Here is a 17,022-nt window from a genome sequence, read left to right as displayed (position 1 = left end):
TGAATGCCACAATTTGAATTGTTTTGTGCACTGCTATGCACACACACCATCCCACCCACGCAGGGAGCACAATACAAATATACATTTAAATCTTCCTGCTCTAAAGAAAGAGGATTATAGATTATACAGAAGAGCAAGTTCATGGTATCTATACCATGTTTTACAATGATTCATGGTATGGTGAAATAAAAACGAAATGTAAAGCCTTGAATCCTTGTCCAAATAATTAGGTTTGTTAATAAAGAGTTTAAGATTAACCCTATGAGATGTCATCGAGTCTAGTTATATAGAGGAAACAAATAACATATGCGAAGTTCTTTAATTAAAACAGCAAAGTTTCAGATATTTCTCAGTTCATCTCAATAATATCTATTGGAAATCAAAACAGATGTGCGAAATTCTGCTAAAAAAAATTTAAAGCCTGAAATAACAGTTAAATTTTTTTTTAGAATTGCAAGCCTTAGTTTGCTTGATTAATGTCCAGAGAACAAGAATTCAACAAAGTTTCGTGTAAAGTGTTTGGACTTTGTTCAACAATGTATATCATTACAATATGTTTCATGTCTTTATTCATTCACTAAGTCCTATAATGCAAGATTCATATTAAAAAGTTCAAACACATACAAGAAGATATCTTTTGAAATATTTTACATTTTTTATTTCAAAAAGGAAAAAAAAAAACTTACGAATTTAATAGCTATCAAAAATATTCATAGAAACATGATCTAAAACTCTATTTTCTTCTCGATCTACATAGAACAAAAAGCAATATCCCCAGCAGCACAAATCTTGGCATTTATATCGGTAGCAAACATTTGTTTCCCTTCAACTTTTTAAAACAGTATTGTTTGACATATTTCACAGAAATTTAAATAAAACAAGCATAAAGTGCATGCTTTTCTTATTCTGCATATTGACTTCACCTCTAGATGGGCTAGTGCCAAAGAGATTTTCCTCATATACTACAGCAATGCCGTACAAATGTAGGAACATGGGCTATCGGAACAGATCACGTTTTACACGTTGGTGTCTCTGCATTATAGCAAACACTTGTACATCAATATATAAATTAAAAAAAAAAACCCAGCTGAATCACTACAAATTTTGAGATTTACTGTTTTAAAATTTATGTCTCCATTTATATTTATTTTTTAATTTAAAAAAAAAAAATAAATTTCCAAAAAACTGGAATTTAAAAAATTTAAAAATTTAAGTTTTCAATTCATCAAGTGAAGGGGCATGGGAGGAAATGATCCCTATAATTGAAAGGAGTCCATGATGTTACAGATGGATTGCTTCATATGCATTATGCAGTTGATAATTGCTGTGGTTCATCCATATATATGATAGAGAGAACAAGATAGGCCCCATCAATTTATCTAAACAAAAACAAAAACACAAATAATCAAAAAACTTTGAATGTTTATGATTCTTGGTAAATACTTCTAAACCACCTCTTTATCACAGTTTTGACAACTATCACAATTTTTGGAAGGCCAGTTTGTAAAGAAAATTGGCAGCAGTGGTAATTTATCAAATGTTTTTGATACATATACCTGAGCCCACAAGAAAATACCATCAATATCTATTATTTCATATGTCAGTCACTTTTAGATTTTGCTTCAAGAAAATCATTTTCAAATCAATTTATCAAAACTGTTTTTGTGAAAAACTCTTTTTCTTTTTTCCACAATTTTTTACTTGATATCTTAAAGAACAGTGAAAAAAAACTTAAGGGAACACTTGGTCGCCAGTTCAAGCACTCACTGCATTTATAATACCATTCTCCAAAGATCTGCAATAATAGAAATTTTAAATAGCGGTACAAATGGCGGAACGGTTTCAAAATTCCTTATTCACCCAATTGTCTACCACTTGTTTCAAACATCTGTTACTATAGCAAATGCCACACTGTATCTGAAAGCCTAACATTAAAATGTTTCCTGAAATATTCAGTAATTCAGTGCCAGACATGCACTTTATAAAAGGCCAAAAGAATCTAAACAAATATACATCAGGGTCAAAAGCAGATAATTTCGCAGGCTGTTAATGATTAAGCCGAGAGCTTACATATTCATTATGGCTGCTGTACAGTAATACTAGAAGGTTCAGGGTAGATCTTTGAATAATGATGAAGAATAACAATTGGTCTCAAAAATGTACTATTGTTAATGACCTTGACCTTTCATGTAACCTCACACTGTTTCAGAAATTTTGATATGACCCTCTCCCCCTGTATCTGTGTCTGACCATACAAGAAACAATTAGGCCCCAGTGTAAAAATTCACTAGACGATTCATCAATTTCTTCCTTTTTTCCTCCATGCAAACAATATAGTGTAAATAATGAAGAGGCGAGTTTACAGTGACAAGGAAAATTGCACCCTGTCATAGAAAGTGCCAGCCGAAAACCTCACTTATATTTTGGCCTGTTTCAAACTTCAAAAGATGATGAAATGAAGACAAACTGGGAATTCTGTCTTCTTACTGAACCCTGAGATGGAAGTTTAACATGGGCGATGAGAGCATACATCCGCTTGGCCTGTCAAAACAGACAGCTACAAATTCTGTTTTCATCTGGTAGCTTTATTTGACTTGCATGCAAGCTTACCTTTTCTTCTCCCAGTGAGAAGTAGACTACATCATTTTTGCCAATCAAAGACTTGTTAGTTGTTATATAATGGTTTTAATTGGTATATTTTTAATATAATGTGATAATTATGATAGTGAGTTTTAGTTATTAAAGTATGCTTGTTGCACGAATGCCAGTCAGTGAGTGTGGATGGGGGGGGGGGGGGGGGGGGGGGGGGTTGTTTGGGGGTTGGTGGTGGTGGTATGAATACGATCAATTGTGATGGCTATACATAATGATAATGATGAAGTCGACAATATTGATGATGTTGTTGATGCTTCTGCTGCTGATGATGATGATGCTTCTTCTTCTGATGATGATGATGGTGGTGATAATGCTAATGATGAAGATGAAAAAGTAAACTTACTTATCCTTGTATTCTTTCAGAACCCGGTTGGTGTAGAACATCCCAGCATCTTGCATATCTTTGACATATGGACCGGGGGTGGGGGCCTGTAATGGATACAAACAAATGAAAAAAAACAACAGAGCATTAAAAAACAGAATACTTCATGTAAAGAAGGAACAAAATTTAATTGGCATTCATAGGACTTCAAACTTTTAAAGAATATCTAATTTATTGAGCTTCCAAAATTATTCATCAGGAACACTCTTTATATTGAATTGAAGAAAATTTCATTGCTACTCTCACTTGTTCACTTTTACCTTGAACATTTAGAGTAAGATACACACTGCAGAGAGATAACAAAATGGTGTACACCTGTTGCAGGCATTAAACAATGTGGAGGCCACCTCAAGCACCACACAAACTTACCACTCGGACCCAGCAAAGGGCAGGCAGTGACTCAGCTATGGCTGACAAGTGATTGAACTGTTTGCTGGGGCGGTTGTTATCTTTGAATGTCTACAAAATCAAAATCAAAAATTTCAGAGGAATGGATATGTGTCTCAAGAGTTATCCCTCTTTGACTGTATTTCAGTTTTCTGCATGCATTACACTTTCAATGCTGGGAGATGATAAAAAATAAACAGAAGGGGAAAACATATTTTGTTGATTTTAAGTTTTAAACACACAGCAGGGTAATGGCAGAGATTTACAGGTGTTTAAAATTAGCAGAGAATCTCAATGCCATGTTGGGTTCAAGATTTAAAAGTGATAAATTCCCATCTCGACCAGTGGCCATCAATTTGACTTGATCGATTGCAGCAATTCAAATTCTCAGTTTTATCTATTTTACTTTGGATTGATTTATTCAGCCCAAACTGATACAGTCATGGTGTTAAAAGTTCAACTGCCTCCCTAAATCCCGACACCTCATACAGTTGAAAACATTTCTCACTTTTAAATAAACTCCTTGCAACTTTCAACATTTTGAAAAGATAAAAATCTTGAAGAAAAAAAAGTAGTGTCGGTAGATTTGCCAAAATCTCAAGATTGAACATAGACCTGTATATGTATTCACACTTTATGCTCCAAACATCATGCTAAAGTCATCAGATGGGTGGAAAGGTCCCTGTTGTAAAATTGTTGCGAAATTGAGAATACTTGATAGAGTTCGTTTTTTGTAGTAATTTCACTCCCACTATATCATTCACCCTTGGTTTAATATCACATTGTATCATAAATTTAAGAATTTTAGGTTAAAAGTATGTGCTATTCTGAAACAGTTGTTTTTGGTACATGTATTTGTGTATCTTTGGTTTTTCTGTGGTATTTCGCAGCTTTTAATTTGGATCCTGCGATGCTAACGGCAGGTGTCTGGTGGTCACGGGTCTGCCACCACCACGTGGCATCAGTCTGTGGGTCGCCGCGCTGGATGCAATGAATTAACCTTCCATTGTTCTCCTTTTACATGCACAATTAAACAGAGGCCCCCAAAAAACTGTTAATTCAATAAAGATGAATTCTTCTAAACAAACCAAGGGGGAAAAAAATCGGTGAATAATAAACTCGATCCCTTAATTACAGTAAAACACTCCAATAATATATAATTCCACATTTTTTTTTCCTCTTCAAAGCTTATTCTGGGAGTAAAAAATATGGACCACAATCAGGAAGAAATTGAATTAATTATTTGTCTTGTGTTAACATTTGAGATAACATTTCTAAAGCATACACAATTCACAATCTGGTTTCAACATAAAGAGATAAAATGATTCATTTACACCAAAGTACATTTAAAGGACTTGCAAGTTTTCATAAGCTTAAACAATAATCATAAATTTAACCAAGTTTTGAATACAGAAACAATGTGAAAGAAATAAGTTCTGTCAGCCTTATAAAAAAATCTGCTCTAATTGTATCCCATCATTGTTAATATCGGTATTCCTTACAAAAATACTCCCTCCTACGAAAGGGAACAAAAATTAAAACAGACTGAGTGATAATGAAATAATCCTTTCCAGCTTCCAAAAGGTATGCATTGTCTAGGTTTGAGGAGTTGTCATTTGACAACCACGCACGACAAACACATTCCTGTGACCGGGGTGTCTTCCCAACTGATAAATTACCGTCACATGACTAAAATTTCATTTTTTCTTAACTTTGAAGACTTCATGCAGAGGCTCAGGATATTTGGCTTTACAAGAATTCCAGACATAGAGGCAAAACTACTAAAAACATATGCCAAATCCTGATTTTCACGTCACTAGATCGAAATTTGAGAGCAACATAAGCCATGGGAAGAATTCTCTGCATATGGAACATCATAAAATCTAGTCCCATCAAACGCTTCTACAGGGTTGGACCAAATTATTAATATCCCATAGCCAACTGATGAAGAATTCCTCTACTCTCTTATCTCCATGAAAATGCATGTTTTTGATATTTCACCTTTTTTAACATTATCAAGAGTTGTCTTTCTTGCTCTACTACTTGATGCTGCTGCAGTATAGAAAAAGGTAGTTATTCTCCTGACATGATAAACATCCCAATGTCTGAAAATTTTTACTACGACCAATGAACAATTGCATTGTAAAATATAGATTTGACAATAATGGATTATTTCACTATCACTGAGTCTGTCTAAATTTTTGTAGCTTTTGTAGGGGGGGGGGTAGTTTTTTTTTTGTAAGTAATACTTGTTTTCAGATATAATTGGAGCAGATTTTTTTCTATAAGACTGACAGAACTTATTTCCTTCACATTGTCTGTGTATTCATAGCTTGGCATATTACTTTCTAAATCTAAGAAGTGCATTCCTAGCTATGTTAGTAAAACTGTTTTGTCATAATTTATCAAGGCACATTTTATCATTATCAGTAATAATTATAGTACACGAGCTTACGCGGGTATGCATTTTTCTGCAATGCTACATAGCTACCTTCATACATGCATGAAGCACCTAAGTTTCATTAATGCACATGTATAACACACTTATTCACTGAATTTTACATTCAAAATTTTTTAAAGTTACACTTTGCAGTTTATATAGTGTAAACTGTCCCAAGTGTTCTTGTATTGTATAACATAGGTAAAGGTGTTATTCAAGTCATTTACAGAAAAACTATTATAATGATATAATTGGCTCTATACAAGTCATGTTCAGCTAGAAGGCAGTCTAGTTCTGCTGACACAGTGGTTTTTACACTTGGTTTTATACGCAATACTAGTAATTAAGCTAATTACAAACGGCACAGATTATGCAACTCACTTTTCCTTGCTATCATCATTAAATTTCCCAGGATAGAAATTTACTTTTCAGCTTATAAACAGTAATATGTACATGTATATTAATCGTATAATGAGAATAACCCAACCCAAGTTTTTACAATACTGTGGAGTGTGGACAGAGCTTGATGTGTGTGAATTTTTTTTTTGAATAGTGCAGTATTTGAAATAAAGCTATACATGTTCATATGCACATCTTGAATTTTCCTTCTGCAGCAGCAGACGTAGTATATAAAATTTATCTTAATTCTGTCAACTAAAACACTCAGTGTCTTAGATTATAATCAATTTTGCACAGTAAATGCAATAGTTTTATGGTACAACTGATTCAAACAAGTTTCTTCCTCATGAGTTTAAGGAAGCTGCCATATTGCAATCATTTGTCATTATGTGTTGCGTTTTAGGTCCTTATGATTCACCAGCCATTGTTGGGGCTACATTAAACATTGTACACATAGTGGTAAATTGCACAGGCACAATTAATTTTTCTATAAAAAAATTAAAAGAAAAATATTGAAGTGGAGGGGCAGGCCCCTTTCATGCTTCCTTTGCTTGTAATATTTAGAAGATTTTTTATCATATGATAAAAGGGTACAGTCAAACTTCATTATCTCAAACTCCATGGGACTTGGAAAAAACTTCAAGATATCCAAGGATTTAAGAAACTGAGGTTACACTACACAAAGAAACAGTGGTTGGGACTTTCAACAATTTAAAATACATGTATCTACTGTATTTGAGGTTGACACCGAGATACTGATGACTGAGAGTACATGTATGTATTTTTCTCTGAAGCACTGTGTTCAAATCACTTTATTCAATTTCACATTATGACTGCATGTCAAGGGACATGTCCATGAGATTAAAAGGTAACATCTGCATGACAACAAATAAAATTCTGCACAAGGTAAAGAGATTACACAAAGGTGTCCATGTATATTTGTAACTTACCATGGCCTCTTCAATCACTTTTTTGACTGGATCAAATAACTTTTCCATGACAGCCTGAAAAATGAAAGAAGAAAACCCATAAAATACTAGTGTCAGAATCAGAGAGTCCTACCCATCCCTAACCAACACACAGTAAATGATGTCATAGTAAATCATGTTTTAAGTTGCTTTTTTTTTTTCAAATACCAGCATGAAAATTTCGAAAGAAAGTTTTTAAAAAATCTCAGACAATTCCTCCATCAAGGCATTTAGCCAATGCAATTTAATTTACAGAAAATGTACATGTAATAGATCAATATGAAAAGACAAGGCCGAAAACGTTATTTGATGTTTCCCTGACGTCAGCAGAAAAACCCATTAGAATACTCCGCTGTACATCTAGTAATTCAACCTGATTAAAAGTGTTCTTTGAAACTCTGAAAATTTATTGAACACACAACTATTTCATTTCATGACAGACAGCATTAATCAATGCAGCTAATGTTATCAATTACAGGGAAAGCTCGTTAAACATGTTGACATAGATGCATGTTTACAGACAAGGAAGGTTGTCTATTTGGGAAAAGTTGTGTAACTGTATCTATATTAAAGATTTAAATGTGTATATTTATAATTCTTAACATGTATTGGAAATAAACTCCATATTTTGTTGGCTAAGTATTTTTAATTGACACCTCAGGAAGGATTCATTAAAGAGAAAAAAAGAATGTACAGCTTGTAAGTCCTGACTTGCATAGATGTTGAACAGGGATTTTTTAAAATTTTGAAAAATAATTCACATTTTATACACAGCTATAGACTTATCATAACCTGCAGCGCCAGGTCTCTGGATACACTAATTACCAGTAATTAACACTGACCTCACTTGGCTGTTTGCTCCTGGAGGCTACATAGATATACTGACGTAGGTTGTTGAATCCCCTTTGTACCATGGCACCCTAAAGTAAAACAGGAATAAGTAATTCAAATGTACCTACAAATTAGTTTTTCGTGAAAATCACACACCAATAATCGCTGTTATATGTATAAATTATAATATCGTCCATGTTAAGCATAAGTATTATTCCTCCCCATTTTGCCATGAAAAATAATTTAATCTTAAAGTAAAATCTTTCAAAAAAATAAATGATTTGAATATAATGAAAAGCAGATTAATATTCAGTACTGTATACAAGGAAATATTTGCCCCCATTTTATTTTCGCCTCTTTCGCCTTCGTCGTCAGTGAGCGAATTTAAGACTGGGCGATTTCCGACGTCTCAAACTATCTATCTTGAAAGACAACCATGTCTGGGCGATTCAAGACGGGGCGAAACTACCGGTATTTGCAAGTGAAGAAGGACGAAAATAAAACGGGGTGAAAATAACCCAGTATACAGTTTCTTTGATTCGAGATTCTGCAAAGAAAAAAGGTAGTTGGCCCCAATGCCTGATCAGGGCTCGACATTAACGCTTGTCCGCTTGTCCAGTACCAGTTTAAAAAATATACGGACAAGTGCATATTGCTTGCCACTTGTCCGACTGGACAAGTGCATTTTTATGTAAAGAAGTCTCCAACATTTTAAAAAGTAAAGAAAGTTTTGTGATAAGTTTAGCTGTAGTCCCGTTATAAGTTTATCGATTTGTTATTTTGAATTTCGATCCCGACTTCAAATTGAAATGCAATTGAGTTACTCTTGATCGGGATTGAAGTTCACTAATTACAAACAACTTTCAATATTGAACTGTAAAGGTGTGGATCTTAGTTCTTACACAGTACCAAACACACATTTTATCAAAAAGAAAGGAAGAACAGGTAGCAAAGATAAACTTAAGGATTATGGAAAGAAATGTAATTTATATTAGGTTTCATTCATCATTGATAGACTATGATGACTTTCCATGTTTAGTTTTAAAAACAGATGAGAAATCAATACTAGAGTTACATGTATTTTAAAACCTGATGCTAAATTTAAAATGTCTTGTAATTTGCCATGACAAAGCTACAGCTGACAAATCATGTTTAATGTTAAATGGAACCAATACATTTAGGAAAGACACTTTAAGTTTCCATTTAAGAAGTCAGGTTATTAATTATGGCAAGAATAATCAATAAATGATTTTATTTTAGTAATACAGATCTGTAGTTTTCAAGTTGACAATATTTGATCTTTAATATTGAAAAAATTTTGGACAAGTGAAGTTGAAGTTTGGACAAGTAAATATCTTGGTCACTTGTCCGAATGGTCAAGTAGGAAAAAAAGTTAATGTAGAGCCCTGCTGATCAATCCCAGGATTCCCTCACCCTTGACCCTGATTCATCCCATATTTCCCCAAACACTCACCACTGTCTGAACATCCCCCTGGATTTTGTTGCTTAGGTCTACAAACTTGCCGACACTGCTGTTCACGATCTCATCAAATGCAGTCACACTTGGTGTAACAACTTCTGCAAAGAAATACAAACATATGTAGAAAGTTATCTCCCTTTCAAAAAATATACCCGGTACATGCAAAATACACTAGATTGATGAAAAAAAAATCTATAGCTTTAGGCGAAAATTTGAGTTGACATGCCACAGACCCACAGATCTGCAGCTATATACAAATAGCACAGCATTGAATAATATGAAAAAGCATTGGGTGATTAATCTATTGCAAATTAAATGCATCTTTGTTTCAGATAGTTAATTAAATAGTTACAACTTACTGAGTTTTGAAGAGTGAAACATGCTGAATTTGAATGTACATCAAAATCCTATAACTGGCAAGGAACAACACACAGGGACATGAAATATTTGAAATGGATGGATAAATTTGATACTGCCCCAACTTTTGACTTTCATGCAGGAACAAGGAATTTAAACATATATGGTTGATGCTATAATGGATGTACATGTTCTTATAAATATGTTACTAAGTTTTCTATTTTTGAATCTTGTGACTGATTCAGAAACCAAAAATTAAAATGGCATCGACGAGAAGATAAGTGTTAGGTTACATGGAGAAATAATAACAGAAAATACACAAAGTTCTAGATGTATTTTTCTATCCCCACCAATTCACCCAAAACCACACTTCTAAACAATAAAACACTCTATATAATTAATATTTCCCATGCTTATACCCTCTAAAATACCATTTTTTGCTGCATAGAAAACAATTACTTGTATATACATGCATATGTATTTTTTCTTACAGTTTTTTTCTAATAGTGATGATTGACCTACATGTACTAGATAAAACCTTGAAAACTGAATGATAACAACATCTAGCTGTTTAAACAACAAAAACTTCCTTATCCAGCAAATAAACCGTTTCTTTATAAATGTCAAAAGCTTGACTCTCCCTCTACCTTGTATCAAATAGGATGTTAGTTACAAGTGTTTGTGTGAGTGTTACAATGATACATAAAGGAAGTGAAACATTCATCCATGTTGTCTGCGGCTTTCTTGCTACAATTTTCATTTATATCTCTATTTATACATAAGTAAGGCCACACCAATATAATTTCTTGTTCGTCGGACCCCGCACACTTGTATTTAAATAATACTGAACAAATAACATTATTATTTATTTCCCGCATACCATCGAAGAACCACAAGTATATGGGTATGCAACTGAAATGTATTTGCTTTAACAATATTTTTGTTTGAAATTCATCCCACTTTCAATTAATCATTCATAATTTTTGACAGCTAGGCATCAAAGTTATGTACCCCACAGACCCTGCATCAATTAAGTAATAAAGCTGAATCTGCACCCCAAAAATTTGTTGAACTTTGAACTTGACCAATAATAGCACAATTCATTTCTTGTGGTCAAGATTGAAATATTTGCCTCAGGATATAATAGGCATGCATCTGTGTAGATTTAGATTCATCAGATTCAATTAAGCTCTGTTTTCTGTGAAACATTAAATTTAAAGAACTTTGTTTGGCTGATTTTGAATCCAGTATACGTGAAAAATAATGAGTTTTACACCTTTTTACAGCTATTTATAATATTAAGGCCACATAAAATTAAAATTTAGATTCTCATCCTGACTTGCAAAAAATATGGGGCAGGTGGGCGGATTTTATTTATTATTTTTTATTTTTTTAAATTGTTAAATGCTTATATGAGTAAACAAACCCACTAGTAATATTTTAATTCCATTTTATTTGGACTTAACTGTTAATGCATGAACACATTTGTATCCTTATGATAACAAACATTAAGTTAATTTCCAACAAAGGTATTTTATTTCATACCTCAATAAGAAAAACTGGTAGTAAAGTGGAAGATAAAATGTATATAGCAAATTTACATTACTGATTATTGCGAATTTGTCTTATGGATATAACGAATTATGGATATTATAGTCAAGTGTATCCATTGGTCACTTGGATTTTGCAATAACCAAATTTTACTGCAAATAGTTTGGTGACAATTTGGACAATAACAAGTTGGATGTTACTATATAGGGGGCAACAGATTTTTTTAGTCAAATAAAAAAGCTGTTTCCTTCAGCAATAACCGTATATATATAGGTCTTGATGTAATACAAGCACTGTATGGTATATCTCTCTCATCTATAGGTCTCTTATCACTGAGTCCTTGACAAAGTGTAAGTACCAGTATCCTACCTATTATATATAATTACATGTACTGGTATATATATATATATATTTAACATATATATTTGAATATGTAATCTACATGTAACATAATCCTTCTTCAGATAAAAATGCAAAGGATTTTACATAAGATATGTCAAATACATATCCTGGTATTAAGTTGTCCCTAAGACCTTACAACGTTTTACATATTACCCCGAAGTTTCAGTTATCGAGGTTCACCTTTACTTTAAATACGATATCTCTTTTCAAGAATGCAGCATCATTTAATGCAAAATAATATATGATCTCCCCTCCCTAGTCGTTAAGATTTCATATATAATTATCTCACTTTTTTCCAAACATACATTTATCTCCCAACCCCTTATCTCCATCAGCTATTTCAACTCAAATCAGTACATGATCAACTTACAATAAACTCTTTTTCAAACAATCAACATACATATTAATTGATATTTCCAGTTTTCAAATCACCTTATAAGCAGTGAAATTGGGCAAACCAGGTAAATATAAAATAAGGGCAATAATTATCTTGTATATAAAAGGACTTTTCTCATAAGGAGCAAATAATCATAGATTATTGAAAGTACTTCATAGCAGAGAAATTTTGTATTATGCAGAATTCAGAATCTAACAAAAAGGGAATGTGGTCCCTATATATGCAAGCTTGCAGTGGGATTTTTACCATAGCTCTGCTGTTTCCTCCTTTGTGAATCAACAGAATCAACAACAACAACAACAACAACAACCCCCCCCCCCCCCACACACACACACACACACACTCTCTCTCTCTCTATGCAGGGTTATGAGTGTTGCACATACCTCTTAACCAGTATTGAAAAAAAATTCTCTTTTTTAAATTTGCATAAGGTTCACAAATCCCAGCAATTAATATAAACTTTCCTATTTTCATAAATCCTAATCAACTTGTTGTTAAATTGGGGGAAAATAAAATTAAAGCAATCATTATTTTGTATTTAGTGGGCTTTTCACCTAGCTGCAAAACTGAAAACTGCTAGTAATAATGAAATTCCATTCATGATTGAATGTTTCAATTTATTTGTTATCATATGGAGATATAAACAAATCAAACTCCCTCCCCCAAAAATTAAAATCACAGTATGCAAAACAGAAAGATGAGCTGAGTTGTAAACCTAAAAACCTAGGTAAATTGAAAAAGAATACAACATGCATGAAGGAAAATAAGGGTTCATTGATTTTTTTTTCATCATCTCCAAGTCAGTATGATATCATTCAGCTCATCAATACGCAAAACTAGTCAATTTTTACTTTGTTGAAATTCTTATGGTTGAAGTAATATCCTGTTTGTACTTGGAAGAGCTTCAAAGTGCAGTTCTTCATTATTGAACTCTGGGGGAGCTTAATTTTGTAGACATTTCTCCAGACTGAACTTATTCATCTACAAGGTTTGTATCACTTTTTTTGATAAGAAGGTGAGGACGGATTTCTCAGTGCTGTGTAGTCTCAGAAGAAGCACACTTTCAAATGAATGTCTAAATTTGATATTATTAAACAGAAGTGAATTAAGTTAACATTGTTCTCAAATGTCAAGTGCTGTATGTGTTCATTGTTACATCAAAAATTACATCTTTCAACATTATTAGTGAGTTTACCAGTCTACTAGCACCATATTTTAAATGTGTGTTTTTCTTCTAGCTTGCAACAGATTTGAAGGAAAGTTTAATCAAATACAGAGTGGTACTTTTGTAAAGTTTGCTACACTATGAAAAATTCATCACAACACATTTATATATAATAAACAAAGACATATTGGGCCTTTTCCCATTATTTTGCCTACACCCGTGTTTGAACGAAAAACACCTGTTACTAAAAATAGATACAAGTACCTGTCACAAAATGATTTTCGAAACCCAGGTACTGACTTTTCATGGTGTCTGTAACCACTTATTTGTCAAAAAATCAGAAAACCTGAATCAAGAAATAAATATAATCATTTAGAACTCTGTGTATAAAAACAGTTGATATTCTGAACCGTGATTACTCGCAGCAAAATTCAATTAACCTAATTATATATAGAGTGAATGTATAGTGTTAGTAAAAACTATCACTGAAAAGTTCCGTTTATTTTGGGTGTGCTTTTACTAAGAAATAAACAAGAGTTAAAAAAAAAAAATCCACCTGATTAGGTAAATGTAAGTTAAACTTTTTATTCTTATCACGCTTTAAGTTAAAGAAATAAATATTTCACTACTTGATGGAATTGATCATTAATTAGAATTAAAAAGACCTACGCGTTACCACTAGCCCACACAAAACACTTTCATAGGGTGTCTTTTTAATATATGTGGCAATATACATGAAAGTATTAGGAAAGTCAATAACTGAAACATTTGACTACCAATAATTTTCAGTACAAAGACCACATTAAATCAAAATTATTTAATTTTAAACATGTAATGCAATACTTATAGGACAATTTTAGTCAGATTTCTTTGGTTTAGAGTGGTTCAAATGGTCAAATATCGAACTTTTTATTATATACTTACTATTTTCCTAAATATCCCTTACAAAACCAGAAGATTTTAATGGAGTCATGAAAGGTTATCAAAGACTCATTGACATGGTTATTGTGTATTTGTGGTCCTTTGAATATACTTCTACTAAACATTGTATGACACTGAAAATGCCTGATGTTTGCAAAATTGGTATATTTCAAGTGAAATCGCATACTAGGTGCACTATACCTCTTTTCCTTGAGGCTTCTTTTTTTTTTTGACACAATGAAGTAAAATAGTAAGCTATATATAGACCTGGGGGAAATCTGGTCGTAAAGTATCTATGTATAAACCTGGGGGAAATCTGGTCGTTAAGTAAGATTAGCCTGGGTAGCTAGTACTGGCAGGTCTAAAACTATTTAATACAAATATATGTTATCAATATTATTACATTTACATGATGAGAAATTAAGATGACCACACATCATCTGTGATATATTACAATACTCAGTATAAGATGAAATTTGTCAAGTTTCAGGATTAATAAGACTTGACCATGACATATATAATGATATGTCCTTGACTTTCACAAAGAGAATGACACTTAAGTAGAATAAGAGGTCAACAACTAGTCGCAAACTTCTATTGTAAGGTCAGACGACGCGTTCCTCAACTTTATATACAGTAACTTTTTCCAGGAATTTGTTCTTGATTTACTACTACTTTGGAAAGCTTTCTTGCAAAAAATCAGGGGACCTTACCAGACATTTTTGCAAGATACTATTTGGTATATTATCAGGAAAATTTGAAAAATAATCATCATTTTTCAAGGAACTTGTCGTCTGACCTTAACATCTACATTTAGATGCTAGTGCTGCCCCACTGAATGTTCTCTTCTCTATCTAGATGCTGAGGGCAAAGCATACAGCTGATTCCATAGATTTACTCATTACCTGATTCTCCTCCCCCAGAGGAGGATTTGCTTGACCCTGCGGAGGTAGATTTCTGGGCCAGGGTCTCCAGACGACTAGCGACTGCCTCAAGTCTGTTGACAGCCGACTGTAATTCAGACGCAGACATGATTCCAAATACTTTCTCTGTCGTCTGCACTTCCTGTTCCTTAACTGGTACCTTTTCAAGCTTTTCAGGTATAGTCTGCAGAGATGAAACTTTCTTCTGAAGCTGGACCTCTTCAAGACCAACTTCCTGTGAGGAATCTACTTTTACTTTCTCTTTTGGGGTAGTCTCTGAACTATTTTTATGTTCCTCTGTGGGAATCGTCGCTCTGACGTCTTGCGAGGTGGTTACTTCCTTTGTTTCACCTGTTTTGTGTGGAATGTCCTGTGCTTTTGTCTGTAAAGAGTCAACATCATCATCATCATCATCTGATATAACACAACTGTTACAACACATCATTTTGTTTATTGGTCGTCTACTCCAACAAAAATCCCAAGAATACCAGAGTAATGATGCAGTGGCCCTAGAAATCACTTAGCTATACTATTCTGATTCACTAAAATGTTTGCACCGTAAGTCACGTAATGATCAATCTCAGAGATGCACATAAATCTCAGACACAATCATTCTTCCCAGCACATTCCAAGGTTTGCCAGTGCACACACATACACATATACACCAGGGGGCTTACACAGCGGTGTACACTTATTTATATATACACAACTCCCAAACTCCTCAACGCCTTATAGCAAAATAACAGATCACCAGTAAAAATAACCCCAGTGTAAAACAAAAAAAATCATCAAAACAAATGCCCTCCTCCCTAAATCCATGGCAACACCTTGCATCAGCTATATCGCCAGGGAAGAAAGAGAGGAGACATATTTGACAGGTCGGTATTAATTACTTTATCCTCCCCCAATTAAACACAAATCAAACACAGAGACGTAATAAGGTACAGCCAATGGTGTTCTCTGTGAGACTTTAATCACTCTGCCAAAATAAAAGCTTTATTGACATTCCACTTTACATGAGAGACCTCAGGTAAGGCAAATCTCTCACACTAAAGGCATACAGCATATAGGAAAAGAATTAAGAGAGGTGATTGCAGAATTACATACTAGCTGGCCAGTATAGGGGCTACATGACTGACCTGATCATGTATCGGTACATGTATTATCAATTTATCATAAATTAATAGAATTATCGATAATGGTAATCATTTCAGAAGGTTATTTAACATAGTGGTATATCCATCCTTGAGATGTTGAGACAGGTTTATATGTAGTCTGTTTACTTTATGTCTTGTTTACTTTTAGTCTGTCAGGTGAACATTTCCAAATTTGGAAATATACAGCATATCCAGTACTGAATCTCAAGTGGCAAGATCACCTTTTATAGCAATATTGGAATTTTTCAATTTTACAAGTAATTTACATGTCCACCTAAAATCCTGCTGTTAAAAGTGAAATGCCAAAAACAGAGAAAGGACAAAATCTGTCAGAAGTCACAACACTGGGTGATCTCTTGAACTCTGAGCTTTGAATTTTGGTTTAAACAAATCTACAAATAAAATGCATGGTTCTATATGTTTAAATCTAGAAGGAAGGAGGAAGTCATGATTGATTGTTATATCAGCAAATTCTTTAAAGCACACAACAATCTTGCTACACTTACATCTTACTAATGTTAGATTCATAACAGGTAAAACGGGACGGCGCACCCATAGTTCTGCCTTATCTTTTATATTTTTCACCCTGAATAATTTACCTACAGTA

The 17,022-nt window shown here is 33.4% G+C and overlaps 1 protein-coding gene across 2 annotated transcripts in view; it reads right to left on the bottom strand.

The window, feature by feature from the left end:
• The window catches only part of LOC128170442 (adenylyl cyclase-associated protein 1-like), a 37,306-nt gene extending 21,588 nt beyond the window's left edge, over window positions 1-15,718 (bottom strand). The window contains exons 1-6 of one of the 2 annotated variants that reach the window (XM_052836212.1): window positions 15,241-15,718; window positions 9,537-9,640; window positions 8,074-8,151; window positions 7,214-7,267; window positions 3,407-3,496; window positions 2,999-3,084 (exon numbers count right to left, since the gene is read on the bottom strand). In XM_052836212.1, coding sequence (XP_052692172.1) covers window positions 2,999-3,084; window positions 3,407-3,496; window positions 7,214-7,267; window positions 8,074-8,151; window positions 9,537-9,640; window positions 15,241-15,703 — 875 coding nt within the window. In that variant the 5' untranslated portion in view covers window positions 15,704-15,718. The remainder of the gene's footprint in view (window positions 1-2,998; window positions 3,085-3,406; window positions 3,497-7,213; window positions 7,268-8,073; window positions 8,152-9,536; window positions 9,641-15,240) is intronic. The other variant, XM_052836221.1, reaches the window with a different exon arrangement.
• Window positions 15,719-17,022: the final 1,304 nt, after the last annotated feature.

This window comes from Crassostrea angulata, chromosome 1 (assembly GCF_025612915.1).
Source record: "Crassostrea angulata isolate pt1a10 chromosome 1, ASM2561291v2, whole genome shotgun sequence".
Classification (NCBI taxonomy): Eukaryota; Metazoa; Mollusca; class Bivalvia; order Ostreida; family Ostreidae; genus Magallana; species Magallana angulata.
This window is presented reverse-complemented; position numbering and strand designations above follow the sequence as displayed.